This window comes from Passer montanus, unplaced genomic scaffold (genome assembly GCF_014805655.1).
Source record: "Passer montanus isolate IOZ18808 unplaced genomic scaffold, ASM1480565v1 scaffold178, whole genome shotgun sequence".
Classification (NCBI taxonomy): domain Eukaryota; kingdom Metazoa; phylum Chordata; class Aves; order Passeriformes; family Passeridae; genus Passer; species Passer montanus.
The window spans coordinates 582,581-603,528 of record NW_024365159.1 but is presented as its reverse complement, the minus strand read 5'-3'; the positions used below and the strand labels follow the sequence as shown (position 1 = coordinate 603,528).

Genomic DNA, 20,948 nt, shown 5'->3' with positions numbered 1-20,948 from the left:
TTTATATACATATATATTACACACGTATATAATATATAAATATTGTGCTTTTTTTTAATACACTTACCCTGCTCTGTCAGATTTCTCAATCTCTTTCAAACATCCATGGCAGGAGCTAGCAGGTGGACTGTGTGCATCCCAAAGGCTCCAAGTGCTCCTTAGAATCCCTTCCTATCCAACCCATCGTGTCTCAGGTCAACAGTGGCAAGGCCTGAGCTCTGATGCTGCAGCTAGCAGACCCCGACGTGCTCCGGATTGGGAAGAGACACAATCACCAAGGGAAACAGCAGGGAGGAACTCCAAAACCATTTATTGAAACAAAACCAATAGGAATTCACATGAATCCAAAGCTGGGCAAGCAGGAGGAGGGATGAGCTTTGTCAGGTTTCTTAAAGGGTCACTGTGTTTCTGATCCTTAAGCAACCTTTTTATCCCATTCCACAGGTGCTGCTTTGGGATGGTAAGAGGTTGTTTTTTCCTTCCATTGGAGTAGCATAAAAATAAATCTGTCAACTCATTAAATACACACATATGGGCTGTGGGTTTTTTTGGGTTTTTCTTGTGAGAAAAAAATCACTCTCAGTACTTACAATTAAGTAGCGTTACATTATTTATCTTATTGAAATTTCTGTTTTTTAACTGAAGACTTTGAGACTTGAAGTCTGAGGGTACCTGAGAGGCCAGCACCCAGAGAAAACCAGTTTGGCAGCCAATCTCAGCATGTCTTGTACAGTACAGCAAAGCCCAGGGTGTTTGCTACAGGAGCTCTAACCTGGATCCCAAACACTGGAACACCCAGGACACAGGGAAAGCTGGGATGGGGAAGGACCAGAGCAACACAAGACAACACAGGGCACATTTTCCTTATAAAACAGGCAATATCTGTACAACATGGCCACAGCCACAGGTGCCTGACTGTGATGGCAGGAAATTTAATACCAGAGGTGAAAACATTTTCTGGGTCTTTCTGTAGGACAGGCTTTCATGAGGCTGGTATCCATGCTGGATCACGCACGTAAATACAAAGCTTTGGTGAAGCTTTGGTTGCACTCATGGGGTGGGCTGCAACCACAGCTCAGCCTGCTCCAGTGCCCTGGGAAATCTGTCCTCCAGCCCTGCTGCCTGCTGCTGACCCTCCCCACGCCAGGGACACCAGCACAAAGGGAGCAGGACGGTGGGAAGTGGAGAAAAAACCCCAGGTGAGGCAAAGCAACCAACATCAATAGTACTGGCAGGATGTGCGCAGCAGTGGGGAAGGTTTGTTATCTGCACCTTGAAGGTAGCTCCTTCTCCAGGGTAAAGTCCTGCTTTGTCCATTCCTGTCTCTCCTAGAGATACAAGTCCCCCCTGGAGGCATGAGGGGGATCTGGCAGCACTTCTGCCTGGGGCTGAGGCTGGCAGGGCAGTGCCAGGCTTCCCCCCAGCACTGGATGGTCTTGGGGCAGTCCCATGGGACAGCTGGGCAAACCACAGCCGCTGCAGGACTAGGAGAGAGAGAGAACAGTGAGGTGAGGTGCTTTGCAGGGTGTTATTAGCAATGGCTGACAGATCCCCAGCACAGAAAACACTGAGCCCCAGACTGGAGCAAGGCCCTTACCCTGTGCCTGCCCTCCTGGTGCCGCGCAGAGCCATGTGTCCCATAGGAATTCAGTGTCTCCAGAGGGCTGCTGATGCTCCCAAAGTGCCCTGCAGCTGAGCTGGGGGAAGAGCATTGAGGCATGGAAAGAACAGGGCTCAGCTGCTTTTCAGGAATGAGCTGGTAGAAAGGGGGAAAAAACCTGGGGTATGGAGCCATCTCTTCCCAGGAGTCCTCAGTGCCAGCAGCATCCACACTGCACAATCCATTCAGGTTAAAATGCTGTGGGGGCACGCCAGGCCTGGGGCCCAAGCAGCCTTGGGGCTGGGAGATCACGTCGTTGCTGAGGCCACGAACACCAGGCTGAGCTGGAGACTGCAGCAGCGGGCACACGCAGTCCTGCCATGGGCTGGGGGAGGGAGAAGAGCTGGGGCTGTGGCCACATACCCTGTTCACCAGCAAGTGATGGTGCTTGGGCTGGCTGGGTGGTGCCATGAGGTCCTGGCACTGGCTGGGCAGGGAGAAGGGCTGGTAGATATCCTCTTGGAGGGGCTGCACGGCTGAGAAGTCTCCCTGCAGCTGCTGGGCCCTGGGTGGCTCCTGTGGGCTGGGATCTCCTGGGGCTGAGCTGGGGGTCCTGTACCATGGGGTGCCCTGCACTGGCTGGAAGGAGTGGAGCAGAGTGTCCTCCCCAGCTGGTCTCCACTGGGAGCCACTGGACAGCTCTTCCTGCTCAGCCAGCTCTGGGAGCAGCCCTGGCACAGCACTGAGGGGCTGCTCCCACAGCAGGATGGGGGGCTGGGGCAGGGCAGTGCTGGGCTGCTCTGCATGCTGTGCCAGGTGGCACCTCGAGTCCTTGCTCTCTGTGTGGCTTGGAGCAGTGCCTCCCTGTGGGCTGGGGGCCATGTATGACAGGGGACAGAGCTGCTGCCCTCCCTCATACCCATCCACTGGAGGGCTGGGGACACAGAGAATTGGGTTGCTGGCCAGGCTGTTGTTCAGGGATGGGGACTGGTCTGGGTCCGTACTGACCATCACCATTTTCTCATCCAGCAGCAGGAGCTCCAGGTCCTCAGCATTCAAGCCCAGGCCCTCTAAAGCACTGAAGAGCTCATTGGAACAGCTCTGGTCACTCTTAATTGAGAGAAAGCCCATGGTGTCCAAGAGAGGGTCATCCTGATGCAAATCCAGCAGCTTCTCTTGGAGGCTGTTGCCCCTTGAAGAAGCTGGAGCTGTGTCCATACTGCAGACATCCCCTCCTGCACCTGGCAAGGACAAACCCTTGAGCTGGAGAGTGCTGCTGAAGGAAGGGTTTGGAATGGGAGCTGAGTGGGAGGTGTACACCGCCTTGTCCTGCTGCATCACAGCACCCAGCAGAGACCTGGGGTCAATGCCATTCTTCCGGGAGTGCCCTACGTGGCTGCAGGAGGAGGGCCTCTTGGACTTGGTGAGTTTCCCTTTGCTCTGGAAAAGGTCAGGGAAGCCTGGGAGAGGGTGAGTACTTTGGTACAGAAGTGCCTCTCCTGTGGCAAAGGTGAAGGGAAGATGCATGGACCGCTTCCGAAGGTGCTCTCCTCCTTCTTCATCTCTGCAGGGCAGGAAGAGGACACTGTGGCTGGCTTGTGCACAAACCCACCCCACAAGTGCAATGGGCAATTGTGATCCCTGAAAGCCAAAGTCCCTTTGCTACAGCCAGCATGCATTCACACAAACACATAAAAAAAACCCCAAACCTCTGCAGCATAACTGAGCATCACCCCTGCTGAGGGGCGGCCTTGCAGACGGGGATGTGGCTGCACAGCACCAAGCACAGAATCCCACAGCTGCTACTTTAAAAGGCACAAGCAACAACGACAAATCCAACGTGCTGCCCTGCTCAGGACACCCCAGAGCCACGAGAAAGCCAGGCTGTGCCCACAGCAGCCCCAGCACGCACACGAGGGGTCTCTGTGTGACCACGATGTACTCGGGCTTGCCGCTCCTGTAGACGAGCCGGGCGTTGGCCTGCACCCACTTCCAGCGGTTGTCCTTGGTCAGCAGCCGGAACACCGTCAGGCCGCTCTCCCCCGTCTTCATCACTGCCGGGAGGAAGCACCAGGGCTGTCACCATGGCACACTGCCCTTTCCAAATGGAAATAGCAGCAGCGTAGCTGGCAGGCACAGGGGACACCATGCAGCTGAACACCCCTCGCTGCACTCCACACCGAGCTCCCTGCAGTGACAGGAGCAGCACAGCGAAGCGTCCTGTGGGGAAAGAGCCACTGGGCTTGGCAGAGCAGCCAAGAGAGCTGCCCCCGTCCCAGCCCACTCATCGGCACAAGTGACCAGGGAGGGGACTCTTACTCCTGACGTGGTTCTCAGCACAGTACAACATGTCAGCAGCGTGGACAAACTGGTACCCGGTGCCACACATCCGCAGCTCCGCCTCGGTGTAGCCCAGGACAACCTTCCCCCTGTGAGACACAGAGAGCACACCGAGCTCAGAGGCAAGGCTGGGGTGGGATGTCAGGAATGGAGCACTGAAAGCTCTGCTGCTTACTTGGCATCGCACGCCAAGGGGGTGAAGTCCAGCTTGTGCTTGGTCCTGAAGATCATGTTCTTGGTTCGGATCTGCAGGATGGACGGGGGCTGCAGGGGTGTGGAGATGGCGAACAGAGCGAGCTGGGGGGGCAGGACAGAGCCATCTTCAGACCTTTTGCTCTGCCCATGAAGGAATTTCAGCCTGCCTTGAAGGTTCAAAGCCTGGGAAGAGAAGAAAAGCTCAGTGTCATGCAGAAAAGTGAGAAGGAAGAGAGCTGCATGGAAAGGAAGATGTTTGTCTACAGAGTTAGTGTGAATAGAGTTACCAAATCACAGCATGGTTTGGGTTTGGAATGACCTTAAGGATCATCTCATTCCAATCCCCCCTGCTATGTGGGGAGGACATCTTCCACTACCCTAGGTTTCTCCAAGCCCCATTCAACCTGGCCTTGGACATTTCCAAGGATGGGGCAACCACAGCTTCCCTGGGCACCCTGTGCTCTCCAGTGCAGAGAGGAGGAGGGATGACCACCAACTACTTGATCTTAAGACATGCTTTTAACAAAAAAAAAAACCAAGCAAAACACAGGGGAGAAAAGCACTCGATTATTCAAGATTCAGCATTTCTGAGAGGAGAGGAACAAAATTCACAGGAAGAGGCTGTAGTTACAGGCCAAACCTATGAAAACCAGGGAAAGTCTCTTGCTGAGACAGGCAAGTGCTGCACATGGCAGAAAGGAGCATGGGATCTTTCCAGGGGGTGGTTTCAGTGGTGGTGTGAGCCTTCTGTGGCGGGCCTGCCCCTCTCCTGCTGTGGAGGGTCTGGACTCACCAGGAAGCCGGAGGAATTATCCAGGAGGCAGCGAAAGCGGCACACAAAGCTCCTCTCCAGGAAGGAGGAGTCTTCTGGGGGCAGCTGATCTGGCTTGTAGATGACAGCAGAAGAGCTAAGACTCTTCCCTGCTGTGGAAGAGAGGGACTGAGAGAATCAAGTAAGGATTCACCCCAGCGAGGGTTGGAGGCCCCCAGCATTGGGCACTGCAGCAGTTTGCAGAGCCCAGCAACAGAAACTGGGGGGGGGGGAAAGCCACAACATTTGAATGAAAACGTGGCCTGAGCCATATGGGTGCAAGTAGTGAGAGCACGCTGGGCTCCCAGCATCCCTGGGGAGCTACACACCCAGTGACACCCGGGATGGCAGCCTGCCTTTACCTGCTGGAAAAGGCTCACCCTCGTCCAGGGCCCAGCGGAGGTTGCGCCTGAACTCCGGCTGGTCCTCAGTGTGGATGAGCTCGAAGACACTCTGGTGCATCACATCTGTCTAGAGGGGACATGCCATCTGTAAGCTCTGCAGCCCGTCCCCAGTGCCAGTTTTCATGTCCCACCTGGGAACAGCCCGTCATGGCCCCAGTTAGTTTTATCTTACTCGGTTTCCCTGGTGCTCAAATGGGTCCCTGGCTAAATGAGGTTGGAAACTTGCCCCCAGAACTGATGTTGGTGGGAACAGAAAGCACATCTGGCTTTAAGGGCTCCTTGCCCATGGTGGGCCTGACTTCCTCCCCTGAGAAGCCTAAAGAGCCAATACAGCTTCCCTCTAACATCCCCATAACTCAAAATCCTACTGCTGACTTAAGAAATTAGATGAGGACATGGATTTGGGAACAAAACAGCAGCAAGGCCACCCCATCCCTACACTATTCCCAAGAGAACAACACCTTGGGACCTGCTTCCTGTGCCCAGGTGGACAGGTGCCATCTACCCCAGGTGCTGGGGACAGCCAGCTGTGTGTGGGTGACACCAAACTTCAGTAGCTGAAGGACTGCAGGTAAGTCCCACTTCCCTGTAAACATGATCTAGTGTTCTACCTGGGTGCCCAAAGTGCTGGAGCCTTGTGGGATTTACCAGGATTTGAGTGGGTGTCCCAGGCAAAGTGGGCAAGGAACCCCAGACATCTCACCATGGCCATGAACCCCATGAAGGCCCATCAACACGGCTGCTGGAAAGTATTTAGGGGCTGATGAAGTCCCTTATCACCTACCAGTGACCACGTCTGGCAATATGGGGTCCAAATTCCACAGACCAAGGAAAAGCCCCATACAACTCCCTGAGACCCTGTGATCCCTGCAGAGCCTCCTCCCTGCAGGGAACCTGGGGCTATTCACCACCACCAAGGAAAAATTGGCTCTCCACAGCAAGTCAGAGTCCCACCAACCTGATGAAATCCCAGATAGTCCTGGATGGTATGCGAGGAGTAAAATATCAGCCCTTCTGATGTCACCACCAGCACGAAGCCATTGAGTGCCTGTAGGAGAGAGGAGATCAGCAGCTACAGGCCATGACCACTGCACTTTTACAGCAGGACACTGGGCACCAAAGCCTGGCTAGCAGGCAGCTGAGCCACCACAGATGGCCTATCTGAGCTCACACAGCTCCTCCACATAGCTGCCTGGGAATATCCTAATCCAAACTGATGGAAAATTGTGCTTCCATCCTGGGAGCATTCACTCAGACTCAGCTTTGGATATTTATCATCATCCTGTGCAGGGAGCAGATAAAAGCCTCTGAACTTCTTGCACTATGAAAGCAGACACCACCAGAAACAGGTCCATTGTGGTGGAAATGAGCCTTTCCAACAGCCTTGAGGGCCTTGGCAGCCGTGTGTGGCCATCCCAGGCTCCAAAGGAGTGGCCTGGAGAAGGACCATGGAATGCCTGGACTGTCTGTGGGCAAGGAGGAAGGCCAAGGAAGGTGTTGTCTCTGCTGCCCATTCTCTCCTCAAGCTGGCCAGTGCTGAAAGGGCCTGAACCAGTGGAAATGGAAAAGCCAAAAGCTAAAGCACAAGGGTTTGGATTCGAAATTGCAGCAAAAACAATCTGATTTCTGAAAAGCCAGGTTCTTCCAAAGCAGCAGGGAATTCAGGCTGAATCTGGTGCCTGAACTTGGGGGAAAAACTACAAAATCCGTGGGTGACCCCAGAGCACCTTTTCCTTTCTGCCAATACATTGCAGAATCATTTAGGCTGGAGAATCCCTCTAAGATCACCACCTCCAAGATCACTTCCTCTGGAACACCACCTGGTTCATGCAGACCCCACACCCCTTAGGTTGAACGCTGTGCTCTGTTTTCACAAAACAAATACCCAAAGCTGCTGTGCCTGTGTGGATTTGAAGCCCCAAGCCCTCCCCACAGAGAAGGGCAAATGCAGCCATCAATCTGAAGTTTCCATTGCATTTTTAATCTTACACACTTAGACAGTGTTACACACTTCACAGTTTACTGGCCCTTCCATCCACTCCTCAAGCTTCAGGATTGCAAAGTTGATATTCAAGGGAGCACAGGGTTTCTTGGCAGGAATAGGCTGAGCTGATCAGAGCCTCCGTCTTACTCAAGAGGGGCTCATTGCTACTGGTTTCATAAATTTGGGAAGCAATTTGGGTGTTTTCCCTGAGCTAAAAACCTCACAGCTGGCAGGACAGGACACAAGAGAAGGGACCAGGGTGCTGGATGACAGTGTCCTTTACACCTGCAGAAGACTAGAAGGGGCAGAGAAGCTTCCCTACCAGTCCAGGAGTGCAGCTCCTTTGCAGGAGCTCTGGCTTTCCATCCCTGCTCACTGGCAGCAGGTAGAACACTGCTGACACAGGCACTGACAGAATCCAGGGAAGCGCCATCAAGTGCCACAGGCACAGCACCAACCCTTGCAAGCCTCTGTGGCACAGAGCCCAGGGCATTGGAGACCTTGCCATCCCCCTGCAGTACCCCCTGAGCCCAGCTGCCAGACATCACTCTGTAGCTCAGTGTCCCCAACTTTGAAAATCCCAAGCCACCCAGCAGACACCTTGGTGCCCATGGTGCTGCCCAAGAGCAAAGGCAGTGAAACCCCATTAAAATCATTGGTTTATCTTCCCAGAAACTGAAGAGCTTTCACCACCACATGGCCACTCCTCCCTAAGGGGAACAGATCCTCCAAGGGACACTCTGGCAGCACGAAGCAGGACCTCTCTGGAAGGCAGGGATCCTGCAGTTTGGGCCCTGTGGCTTTTCAGAGCCAAAGCCATCCTGTACCACTAACCTGGCAGGGAAGTCACAGTAGCCAGCCCTGGCCTGCTTCCCCCATTTCATAATGTACAGACATCAGCATTAATTAGGGCCTGGCATGTAGTCCCAGCCAAGTCTAGTTATTGTTGCTGCCAACTCCTGTTTCATTGTCCAGGTCAGAGTTTCTCCCCCCTCTCCTTCCCTTTATTCCAGGCACAAATGCTCTCTCTATGTACTGGGGTTGATCTCAGTGTGTGGGAATCTGCTGCAGAGGTTAATTAGTGCTGCCAAATGCACTTTAACCCTTTGAGCAGTTTCAGAGGAAGAGAGGGGAAAAATCAGAGCAGACAAAGAAACAAAAGAAGTTTGGCCATCACAGGTGACAGACCAGGTGGAAATATGTTTATAAATATGGAGGAATGTTTCCTTCGTGGGGGTACAGAGACAGATTCCGAGCTCCTGCCACATCCAGGGTCACACAGACAGACCAGACCCCGAGAGAGCTGAACCAGCTTTTCAGACCAGTCTGGTACCTCTAAAAGGATGGTACCCAGCTGTGGGAGGAGCTGATGAGCAGGACATCAACCCCCAGCAAGCCCTGCCGAGCCGTTTTTTTATATGCTGAGGGAAAACCCTCAGGTTTCTGGTTATTAACCAGGCTGCCTTTAGCACTTCTCCCACCAGACAAAGATCCTCAGAGATCCTCAAGCTCTCAGGCAGGACAGTAATTACACTTTGTGCTGAGTGAGTGCTTGGACGGGAGCTGGGGCTGCCCAGCATGCTCAGCCAGTGCTGGAGAACAGCCAGGCAGGCAGGGGACAGTGCCGCAGCCTGTGCCCAGGTGCCAGGCAGGGGATGGCAGACCTGTGTCCTTGCAGGACCTCGTGCTGCCAGCGTGTGACCTCTTCCCATTCTCTGCACACAGTTTGGGGACAGAAGGTCTGGCACCTCTGAACAAACCATGGCAGCTGCAGCACCACCAGCCTTGTCTCCAGCACCACCAAAGACCACTAGGGAAAACTAGAGCTCCTGGGACACACCCACCTACCCTGTGTTTAAGGGATGAGCACCTATCTGTGTGCTCAGCATCACACATCACCTCCTCAAAATCAGGGGAGACTCCCACGATGTTCTGCTCCCTGTTTACACCAGTGTTTGGACAAAAGCCTCGAGTCGGGATCAGTGTGCCCACGTTGAAAACTGCACTCAATCACTTTGCTCAGTTTGATTCTCACATTACACCTCTGGCACACTTAGACATGAGGGCAGAGAAGCAGGAAAGATCAATCACCATGCTCAGAAATCCAGCAAGATGTTCCTTACATATGGACTACTTAAAAATGGAAACGTTTTCTAGGAATAATGAAAAAAGCAGGGAAGGAGCAACAGTTTCTTCCCTAGGGACCTTTGGAGGTCATAAACTTCTGCCCAGTGAGAAGCTCAGTGAGCTACACCATATGAAATCACAAATCACCTGCCATGAGTGAAAGAACAGCCTGGTTTCGGAGCACAACTCAAAGGAGTTGGAAGAGGGACAAGAGGAAGATCCAGTGAAGGCATTTTTGAGGAGCACTAACCTGTAGGAGCAGCTCACCCTCTGGAACAGTTGCTGAGCCCAGAGCTGGTCCAGTGCCACAAGCTCCGTCCCTCTGGGCTTCTCTGGCACCAGGATTCTTCAGAGCAACTACACCAAGAGAAGGGAAGGGACATCAGTGCTGCAGGAACAAACTGCCACAGCCGGAATGCTGCAAGCTGAACAGTGCAGGGGAAGCCACCATCCAGCCACAGCCCTTTGCTTCACCCCTCACAAGAGTTGATTTTAACAGGATGTTTCCCCACCCCTCAACTGTTTCAGTCTGGAGTTTTTTTCCCCCACTCCTTCTGCCCCCCTTTTAATAACCTATAAGTAAAAAGCAGTTAAAGCCAGGGATTCTTAAAGCAGGTAGGCATCATAATAATATAATTATGGAATCATTGAAGTTGGGGAAAGATCATAGCGCTGGTCTTTCCCCAGCACTGCCAAGACCACCGCTGAACCATGTCTGCAAGTGTTGACATTCATGGGTCTTCTGAACACTTCCCAGGACAGTGCATCCATCACTGCCCTGGGCAGCCTGGTTTTATGCCTGACTTCTTTTGTGAGGAAATTCTTCCCAACACCCAAACTGAACCTGCCCTGGCACAGCTTGAGGCCATTTCCTCTTGTCCTGTTCCTTGGTGCTGGGAAGCAGAGCCCAGCCCTCACCAGTCAGGGAGTTGTGGAGAACAAGAAGGCCCCTTCTGAGCGTCCTTTTCTCCAGGCTGACCCCCTTTCCCAGCTCCCTCAGCTTTCCTCGTCAGATTTGTGCTCCAGACCTTCCCAAGCTCTGCTCCCTTCACAGGACATGCTCCAGCCCTTCAATGTCTTTCATATTGTGAGGGGCCAAAATTGAACACAGGATTCAAGATGTGGCCTCAGGAATGCTCAGCACAGGGGACAGTCACTGCTCTGGCCTTGTGGCCATACCATGGCCTTCCTGGCCACATGCTGGCAACACCAGCAGAAGTCTGCCCTACACAGGAGGCATTGCAGGAAATCCCAGGATCAGGAATGTGCCATTTTGAAGGACACAGTCAATGTCTCGTTACAGTTCAGCAACCAAGTGGGTTTACTCAACCAAATTAAGGCAAGCCACGGCTCACAGTGGGAGAAAAACAACATAGAAAACACACGGATCCAGACAGACACCCAAGATCTAATATAGTGGTCCATGCACAATCCACATGCATGAGGGACTCTGTCACTCAGCTGAACTGAGGGATGTGCCTGTAAATTTTGTTCTGTACTCCCCAAGAGAACAATTCCTGGGGACATTTTGGCGTGGATAAAAATTAAAGGGTGAGATGACAACAGGCCTGTGCATGGCAGGCCTGTCCAGAGGACAAAGGAGCTCGCAGGAAAGCTGGGAAACCTCTTGCCAGCACCACAAGGACAGAGGACAGCATTTGGCCGCTGGTAAACCTGCTACTCCCACTGGGATCTGGGAGGAAAGGTGTGAAACACCAGCTGCAGCACTACTGTGGTCTGCCAGCTCACAGAGGGAGCAAGAGCTCTCCTGGATCTGCCTTTGCCAGCTCCTGGACAGCAGGAGGACTGCCAAGCTCAGAGGTGTTGGGAGCAGCAAGTGGACTCTGGAAGCAATTGGACAGCAAGTCAGGAGGTAACAGCCACCAGCACATAAACAAAGCCAGGCTCTGTGACAGGCTCTGCTCTCCCTGTGCTCTGCTAAAGCAGCTGCTGAAACTCAGCTCCTCCATCTACATGGGGCTAATCCTGAAGGATCTCAGATGCTGCAAAAGGCAGATGTTCCAGACTCAGGTTTTGGTGACAAAGTTCTTCCACCAGGCACAGGACCATCCCAAAGATTGACGCTGCTCCATAACCAAAGGCAAAGCACAGCCCAGTTCTAATACTTACTGAAAAGCACCTGACACAGCAGCAATCCCGCTGCTTATGGGAGCTCTGGAGAATTCCCCAAGCTCAGCCTGCGCAGACTATTTCAGGAGCTGGCCAGGGATGGGCTGACACCAGGACTGAGGTTACAGCACGTGTTTGTACAACCGTGGGTCAGGCCCGAGCCAGCTGGGGTGGACACACACAGGCTGCTGTGGCCTCACCCCTTCCCACCCTGGGTCCCCTGTCCAGACTGGAGCACTCATAAAATCTCAGGGAGGGACAGGCCATGGGGCAGAACAGCATGAGAGAGGCCACAACACCCAGGCAGGGCCCTGTGGTGGGGATGGAGCAGGTTTGTGCCAGGGCCTTTCAGCAGCTCGCTTTCTGATTGCTGGGAGCAAAATGAGGAAGTTATGAATTATTAAAGGACTCCAGTCCTCCGTGAGCTCCCAGCCTGCTGTGCTGGAGGTGAGAGACAAAAATAAACCTGGCTGACAGGAGAGCAGCTAAAGGTGCTGCCCTCTGGTTTAATGGTTTGATATCATCCCTGCAAAAGGAAATCTTGATCTCAACCTCTGCCTAAAAACAGGCTTTAGTATCAGCATCTGGGCTGTGGGGCCAGAGGAGACACATTAACAGCAGAGGACAGCCCGCTATCCTTCATGAGGATGTCTGCCAGCAAACAGGATCCAACCACCAGGGTGTGAGGGATAAATGAGAATTCCAATGGAGGTTCCCCCATGAGCTTCACCAAACAGCACCTCTCCCACCCGAGCCACCCAAGGATCCCCAAAGAGGACGGGCTCTTGCCTGTGGCCACACCAGGCTGGCATCCAGCCTGGTGTCCCCCAGCTTTGTGTGTCCATAAATAGCCCCGTGCAGCCCCTGGAGTCAGCAATTCAGCAGAACTGTCACAGCACATCAGGCTGACGGAGCAGAAGGAGCCAGGAAACCGCCACATCCTCTCTGCTGCGTGCATCCCGCCTGGAGCTGGGCACTGGGAAAGGCGGGATACACCCCAGGCACAGCACACTCCTTCACCAGGGCAGCAAAACCAGCAGCCTGTGCCCCACTGCACAACTGGGGACAGGCACTTGCAGGAAAAAAAGAGGAGAATGAAAAGATGAGAAGTGGCTTTTCCTGGGCTCCCTCCCTCTGGCCACCAGTGTCACCTTTGTTGCTGGAGGTGAGAAAGGTGAGAAGCTGGTCACCTGAAAGCAGCGAGGCTTGCACAACTTTCATGCTATTTCTTCCAAGAAACAGCTCCTGCCAGGCCCTGCAGGCTGTTTGGCCACAAAAAGCCTTTTAGCTGAGAGGAAGAAAATCTCTCACATCTCTGGGGAACAAGCTGCCTGCCCACATCTGCCTCTCCACAGGAGGGCGATGCTCCCTGCCCCATGGCCATCCTCACCAGCTCTCTGCTGCCAGGAGGGGCCACCAGGGGTGGGTTTCCTCCCTCCCCTCCATCTCCCGGTGCTTTCCAGCCTGAGAATCTGTTTCATGTGGTGCTGCAGGGACACCTTGCTGCCTAACAAGTTTGCCAGTGAACTCCTGAACCTGCCAGGGCTTTGCAGACCTGGGAAATCCCTGCAGCACCAAGCAGGAATTAACATTTTTCAGAGGATATCTCTCAGGCCCCTTCCTTGCACACAGCAAAAGCTCCTGGTGGCAGCAGGGTTTCCATCAGCCATTGACTCCAAAGGAGAAAAATTAAACAACTCAATCCTAAACCTGCTCCAGGTGTTGATGAAGGAGAAGGAAACCAAACTGCTTCCTGACTCTTCAAGAGCTGCAGGAGAGGGCTGGGCCACCTGTATGGCCACTGTCAGTCTGAGCAGGTTGTGGAGAGGGGACAGAGAAGGATTTTGGTAATGGTGCTCCCTACAAGCCTTCTGCCAGACACCCCAGCACTCACAAGCCACTCTGGGGGAAGGATTGATTGATTTCTTAACAAAACTGCCGTTTATCCATCTCTCTCTTTCCATCATTTGTGCCAAACCCCCAAAGAACTGGTCTTACCTCAGAGAGACTGGAAAAGTCTCTACTCCCACAAATGGATCTCCAGATCTCCCTTTCCCATCCACTTCTCCAGCTTCTCCTTGCTCATGGGCAGAGGGACCTGCAGCTCTGTACACCCTCCTCACATCAAATAGCCCCTCAACATTGCTTTTTCCTACATTTTATTGTTAGTAAGAGAGAAAATATTGGAAATTTAGAAAACATCATGTAAATGGTGAGGGAAGTGGGCACAGGTTTGCTGACACCAGGCTACAGAGCCATCTTTTCCCTGCCTTGCTGAACCATCAGTTGTGTTCAAAGCCCATTTTTCAGCCACCGGCAAATACTTCCTGACTTCCCATTTGTTAATTCATAATGGATACCAAGGTTTTACTTACTTTACTTGCCACACCTCCCTGTTGGCAAAAATTTCATTAAACAGATGCATTATTTATCCCTGCCTGAATGGTGTGGATGCCCTGCTTTCCAAGAACACTTGTGGTTAATAATGGATGGCCTCTTAAAAGATCTCACTGCACTTTTAGAAGCAAGAAAGCCCTGACTACATGTAGCTTTTGGTTGTGTCACTTGGGTCTCAACGGGAGAAGCACGTGCAGTAGTTTAAACAAGGACAAAGATGACAAGGACCTGCCAGATTTTCCTTCTTCTGCAGCATCATCACTGTTTGAACCCTCCCTCTCTCAGTGCTCCTCCCTCAGGAGCTTTAGTGTCCATCATGGAATAGTTTGGGTTGGAAGGGACTTCAAACACCACCTGGTTCCACTCCCCTACTGTGGACAGGGACACCTTCCACCAGACCAGGAAGGATCATCCCAGCTCAAAGCCTCAGCCTGGAGTTTCTTCCCAGTCCTGCTCTCCTGCCTGCCTCTGCAGGAGCCCTGAGACAGCCCAGTTGCTCATAAGCAGCCTACCGTGAGCCCCAGGGAGCTCCAACAGCTTCCCACCAGCTGCTTTCCTGAGTCAGGGAAAAACACTAGGCAAGGAAAGCGCACAGCAGGAAAACTGCCTACCTAGAGAAGTTACAAGAATTCTCCACCTTAAATTGCTTCTCCGAGGGCAGCTCATTACCCAGGCAATTAAGAGAGCACAGCGATCACAGGACCAGGCTTTGTTTTTCTTAAACCAGCCCTCAGGCTTCACTGCTACAGCTCTCTGCTGTGCTTGACAAACAGCTCAGGAGGAGGGAGGGCACACAAGTGAAGGGATGAGCAGCGTTAGTCCCACACACCCCATCTCAAGCCCTCATCCCTAAGGAGAGGTTTCAGGGGCACAGTCATATAGCCTATAATAATTACATAACTAAAAGCATTTTTCCAGCCTGACCTGACTGCAGCTCAGGCACTTTTTGGGCCACCATAGTTCCAGCAGTAACAATCTGGGTTCATATCATAGTTCAAAGGGTGAGGCTCAGCCTGGAGGCTGCGCATTGATCCTACAGCAGCCACCAACTATTTTAAGAGGACTTTGGGAAAATCCCTAAGCCCCCAACATCCACAAGAGCATTATCTTTTAAAGATACATGGGAGATAAAAGTGTTGGACACATGACCTTATGCTTCCATACGGAAGAGACCCATGCAGAGCCCAAACCCAAAGAGACCCCAGAACAACTCTCTGACCCACAATCACAGACTGTGCAGCCGACAAGCCAAAAGTTTCTGAGGCCACAACACGTGCCAGGGTGTTTCCCCCTCTCCTCCCAGCCAGTGATGGACCTGAGCTGCCCAGAGAGCCAGGCAGGATGCTGCACACAGGCAGAGGATTCCCACTCCAAGGCAGGGCTAGCCCATTGCTATGGGGTTCAAACATGCAGCTCCTGTCACCATGGGTTGACCTCTTCCTACGGCCCATAAACCCTAGACTTGATTCAGAGCATCAAGAGAAATCCCACAGATGAATCACTTTACATCAGGAACAGGTCTGTCACAGGCACAGGGCACCCTGGGGACACCCAGGGGCAAGTGAGTGCCCAGCTGGGGCTACACTCACACACCAGAAGGGCCAGTCTTGCTATAGGATGGGAAGCACAGCTCACAGGATGACCTTCCCAGCACCCTGCAGGATCAAACTGTGAGAGACACTTCTCTAAAGTGAGCCCTTGACCACTGTGACATCTGCCAGTTGGCCTCCCACCAGGAGTTTAAGTGGCCCAAGATACACAATGGCACCTGACAGACAAGGTGTCTTTGAGGCATCTTCTTTTTTTAGTAACAAATCCTCTCACAGAGCAAGACACCAACCTTCCCCTGGAGCATCTTTCCTTCTTTCCCCCTTTCCAGAGGGTGAAGGAGGTGGAGAGACAGGGACCCCTCCTCCCCTCCCAGCAGCATTTGCTGGGCCCTTGCTCCAAGAGGCGGAACAGGGAGGGATTAGAGGGGAGCAGCCCGGCCAGGCACCACTGGGATAAGCTGCTGGCACACAGCTGGTGTGACATGCTGTGCAGCCCCTGGAGCACACGGGCTAGGGGACAGGGAGGTGCCCTGCAGCACAGTCCCATCTCCACCAAACCCCACGGGCTAAAAGAGCCTCCAGCAGAGCAGGGAGGAAGGTCAAGGTAGTGAATGAGAATTAAAAATACTTGTTCACCAAGGTGGACAAGAAACAAGGCATTTGGGAGGACTGCTGTAGGGGAAGAAACCTGGATGGTAAAGGAGGACATAGAAGCCTTTAAATCAGCTGGCACTGATGTTTGGATAGGACACTCAGCCTGGAAGCAACCTCAGCTCCTTTCGGCCCTTCTGGTCCAGGTGCTGGGTTCTGGTCAGTGCTGCTTCTCCAGCAGGATGGATGTCAGATAGGCTGGATAGCCTGCTCCCTGGCAGGACACCTCTCCCAATGTCTCCATACCTCCCATGATCCAGCTCCCCTCCGAAGCTCACCTCTTTCATAGCAAGAAAGCACTTGTGTGAACCTGGGATTGCAAAGTCAGGCAATGGGAGAAGGGAAAGGCACCTGGGAATCTCGCAGAGGATGGCAGTGCTGCCCCATCACAAAGGGAGCCTGTTCCACCTGCCACGGATCAGGAGGAGACCTTGGCTGAGATCCCTCTTCCCCCAGAGCTACCAAACACAGCTGTCACTGAGCTGCTTCCTGCTTTGTTAACTGGAGAGATCTGAGTGGAAAAAATTGAGTGGGATCAGTCTGCAAACACACAGAGGATGCTCTTGTGCATTGCTTGCAGAAAGCCAGCACCAGGCTGGCAGCACATCAGCCCGAGGAAGGGTTTGTTTGGGTAAATAACCCTGCTCAGCAAAGACAGCGGTTGATGATCGCTAGACCACTCCAGAGATTAAACAACACTGAGCAGCCTTAAATCCTCCTAATTCCTGCCACTGAACTGCAGGCCTTGAGTGGTGCCCCCACAAAGCCAGAGAGGCAGCAGGGACAGCTTCCCTTTGGGCTACATAAAGAGTAAAAATGCTCATGTCCTCAGGAAAAACACATCCCTATAAAAATCAAAGGCCTTTAAGCCCATACAAACTTCCCCGCATATCAGCTATGCATAAATCGAGATGGCAAAGTAACATTATGTGTTGTTAATTATTAAACCGATTAATAATTAATAAACCAATAATTATTTATTTATTCTGGCTGGCATAAACCTCCTGGGTGAATTGCTGTCAGTGATCATGGGCAACACCTGAGACCTGCTCCAGCTGCTTCTCCTCACAATCCATGGCAGCACATTCCAGATTTTGTCCTCGCTTTCCCAAAATCTTCTCTTAGGGAGCACACAAGCAGGGTGGATAGATAAATAAAGTCACTTAAAATCAATTATTTTGTGGACAAGCTTACCCAGAGCTCCATTTAAGGACTCTTTTTACACTGGTATTAAGCATCACCAAAGGACTCAGCTGGGTCTGCAATCACTACTTGCATCTGAAAGGCTGAAGCTCTCCTTCTTCCCTGCCATACTTGCCTCGAAGCCATCCCACAGCTTTGGACAGACTGGAAATCGGTGTCATGGAATTAAACCGACAGCGGGTGGGGGGGGAAAAACGACCCAACACAAATGAGACAATCTCAGAACAGTAAATTCCCTGATGAGGCAAGGCAAACAAATCTCCCAGTCCATTCCTTTCCCAGCTCACCCACTTGCCAGTCCTTTAAGCGGGGTTAAAAGAGAGTGGAAAAGGGAAGGAAGCACTGAATATATTCAGTGAGAAATTGTGGTTACTCTGTGGCTTGATAACGCAGCGTTTTTGAGCCACTGCTACCCCACCAGGAAAATCCAGGGACACCTCAATGCCCTGCTGAGGGTTCCTCTTAATTACAGTTACAGGGCAGTGGAACGGCTCCCAAAAATTCCCAAAAATAAAATGCTCCCAGATCAACTGTAAGCACATCATGGAATTACTGCTCACTGCCAGCACCACGCGCCTATCGGGACAGAGGGGGAAAATGTCACTTCCACGGGGAAACTCCCGCATAAACCAGAACTTTTTGTCTCAGGAGAACCCATAAACAATTAACCTCACCCTCCAATCCCTCTGATCCCTCAGCAGTGCAGAACGCAGCCCCAGCCTGGCAGCTGGAGATGGCACAGCAATGAAATGTGGGCTAGAAAAGGGGAGAAAGCAACTCTAGGGGAAAGAAACCAAACTTCTGACGGGTAAAAAGATGAAATTCTAGGGCAGGTAAAGAACAAAATATTCGAGGGGAGGGGAAAACAAAGTTACAGCGGGGAACGGCAAAATTCTAGAGGCGTAAAGACAGGAACGACACAAAATTCGAGGGAGTGAAACGCACCAGAATTTGAAGTGGAAAAAATAAATTAGGGTGGGAGAGAACCCCAAAATCCAAGGGGGGAGGGGAGGGGAAAAACCAAACGCAAAACTCGAGGGGAAAGAAACCGAATCCAACGGCAAAATTGCAGGGGGAGAGGGAAATCCCACAAAATTCGAGGCGGAATAAGGGAATCAATTTCAAGGGGAAACAAAAAAAAACCCAAACAAAAAAAAAATTTTGACGCCTCTAGGGACACACACATTCGAGGGCGGAAAACCCACACACTTCAAGTGGGGGAAACCTGTCAAAATCCAAGGAAGGAAAAAAAAAATCCCACAAAATTCGAGGCGGGATCGACACGAAACTCCTGAAAGGGCGCGAGAAACCCAAAAATTCTTGGGGTAAAAAAAAAAGCACGATTCTGGGAGGGAAAGTTTTTGATGAGGGAAACCCCACGAAACTCCAGGGGGGAAAAAAAAAAAAAACAAAACCTAGAAACTCTAAGTGAAAAATACTCTGTGGAGGAAAACAAGCCCACGAAGAATTTTGGAGGAAGGGGAGGAAAGGAACTGCAACCACATCGCAGCAGGGGTGACCCAGCGGTGAGGGAAGAAGGGGACAGCACACGGGGGGACAGCACACAGTTCCCGGCAGGAATTGGGAGCAGGGAACGCGCCCGTCGTCCCTTACCGCCGAAGAAGCTCCTGGCGCGCAGGAAGCCGGCGCTGAGGCGGAGCACCGAGAGCTTGTCCAGCCCGGCCACCACGTCCTCGGGGAAGGGCAGCAGCCCCGCCAGCCGCTCCAGCTCCCGGTTCAGCCGCTCCCGGTGCCGCTTGGACGGGTTGGAGCCGCCGCCTTCGGCCGGGCCCGGCCGCATCCTGCCGGGCACAGCCGCGTTACCGGGGAAGGGGGACAGCCCTCAGCCCTTCCCGGCCCCTTCAGCCCTCACTCACGGCCGCGGCACCGGCTTCCTCCGCCTGCGCCCCGCGTACATGGCCGGGCTGGCAGCGCCCGACCGCCGCTCCCTCAGGGAGAGGGCAGCGAGAGGGAGAGCGGGAATGGGAGCGGGAACGGCCCGCCCCCGGCGAGGGGGGAGACGGGCACGGACGGGGATTTGGGGCTGCGATGGAGCTGAGGAGGGATTTGGGAGCTGGTGGAGAGGAAGGATGACGGGCGGGAGGGATGGCGGGGGTTCAGGAGGAGGTGAAGGGGCCGGAGTGAGCAGGGAGCGATGGCAGGCGGGGATGGGAGGGTGTTGATGGGGAGGTGCGGGCTGGACCGTGCGGCTAAAGGCTCGAACCATCCACCTGGTGCTCTGCCAGAGATGCACAGACCTGAGGCTTGCAGGCAAGGGAAGAGGCTGATAAGAGGCAAATCCTGCCATGTGGAGTAAGTCTTTATCATGCCAATGTCCTCCCTCACGGTATGGCTCAGCGGTGAAAACTCCGTTCCCAACTCCGGGGACATTCACGTACAAGCTGAAGGTACCCATCTCCACTGATGGACCATAATTAATTCAAATACGCTCACTTGGAGACGGCTGCAACTTCTTAGAAGGTGTAAAGAGTCCCCAGGTGTTCCGCGGTATTATCCAGTGTGACGCTCCCCGCCGCAGGGAGAGGTACAGGGGATGTTCCCACAGCAGAATATGAACCCATGGATGTGATGCTTGTTGGACTGTTTCCCTTCACCATTCGATGAATGTAGTCTGCAGTCACTTTCTCTCCACCCTCCTATCTTTTCCCTCTTCCCCCCCCCCTTTGCTGTTAAATTAAAAACCGTGCTACTGACATTGGTATATGGTGTTGTTTGCACCTGATTTTGGGCAGAGGCATCTCTGTAATAACTTTTAATAGTCGGATATTAACAAACGTGTGTCAATGCCGAGTGTAACCCTGCCTGTAAGTCCCACAGGGCAGTTTGGGGGTGCAGAGGGGGGACACTGTCATGCCTCTGCTGCTCTGCATGCCCACAGTAGCTGGGGACAGTGACAATGAGAGTGTCACACACCCAGCACCAGTGCTAGGCTTTTCCCAGCCCTTGCTCAGTCAAGGAGGAAATGCAGAGACATGGTTTTAGGTCAAAACAAACATCAGCACAAAGCAAATAGCCTTTTAATACATCGCCAAACACAGGGGTGAGGCTCCAGACAGCTCTTTTCTCCTTTTCTCCTCAGCACCTTCTTGCTGCCACCAGCAGCACAAAGAAATCACAGAGCAGAAAATGAGACACTGCCACCAGAACAGACTTTATCTGTACAGCCACGAGGTACAGAGAGATCAGACACCAGTGACAGAGCACAGGGGGGTCTGTCACGGCCCCAAGCAGCAGTGCCCCCACCCCAAGGCTCATCTCCTGCAGCACTGGGAGCCCCTGGTACAACCCCAGCACCGTCTCACAGGTGCCAGAACAACAGAGGCCAGTGAGCAGAGTCCATCCTGCTGCTTTTTGGATCTGGATCATGGCCAGTCAACTCCTTGCCCAGCCAAGGTGCTCCTCGAAGCCAACTTAGAGTGGTCCAGCACGTTTCAGCATTGCTCTGCTCCCAGCCTGCAGAGAGGAGCTTGACCTTTCCCAGGCCCTGTGAGCAGACGCAAAGCTGGGCATGAAGGAAGAGACCCAGGGAGATGAG

The 20,948-nt window shown here is 52.9% G+C and overlaps 1 protein-coding gene across 3 annotated transcripts; it reads right to left on the bottom strand.

Annotated features, from left to right (window-relative positions):
* Positions 1–291: 291 nt before the first annotated feature.
* On the bottom strand, positions 292–20,082 carry LOC120500137 (aryl hydrocarbon receptor-like). Of its 3 annotated transcripts, none has more exons than XM_039704601.1 (11): positions 19,270–20,082; positions 19,007–19,194; positions 9,712–9,818; positions 6,309–6,398; positions 5,309–5,417; positions 4,929–5,056; positions 4,116–4,318; positions 3,920–4,029; positions 3,513–3,654; positions 1,598–3,164; positions 292–1,484 (listed from the first exon to the last, which is right to left on the bottom strand). In XM_039704601.1, the coding sequence occupies exons 1-11, from the start codon at positions 19,806–19,808 to the stop codon at positions 1,329–1,331; spliced, it is 3,339 nt and encodes a 1,112-aa protein (XP_039560535.1). In that variant the 5' UTR covers positions 19,809–20,082; the 3' UTR covers positions 292–1,328. The 3 variants fall into 3 exon arrangements, with proteins under 3 accessions (XP_039560535.1, XP_039560536.1, XP_039560533.1); XM_039704602.1 differs by having other exon boundaries at positions 4,929–5,059; positions 19,651–20,082; XM_039704599.1 differs by having other exon boundaries at positions 4,929–5,059; positions 19,270–20,081.
* Positions 20,083–20,948: the final 866 nt, after the last annotated feature.

Bases quoted from the DNA above. Each gene is read 5' to 3' on its own strand.
- LOC120500137 (XM_039704599.1), bottom strand. From the start codon at position 19,808: ATGGGTACCTTCAGCTTGTACGTGAATGTCCCCGGAGTTGGGAACGGA. The intron at 9,819-19,006 runs GTAAGGGACGAC...CTCTTGGTGTAG, and splicing joins CGCCAGGAGCTTCTTCGGCG to TTGCTCTGAAGAATCCTGGT. The intron at 4,319-4,928 runs GTGAGTCCAGAC...TTCTCTTCCCAG, and splicing joins ATAATTCCTCCGGCTTCCTG to GCTTTGAACCTTCAAGGCAG.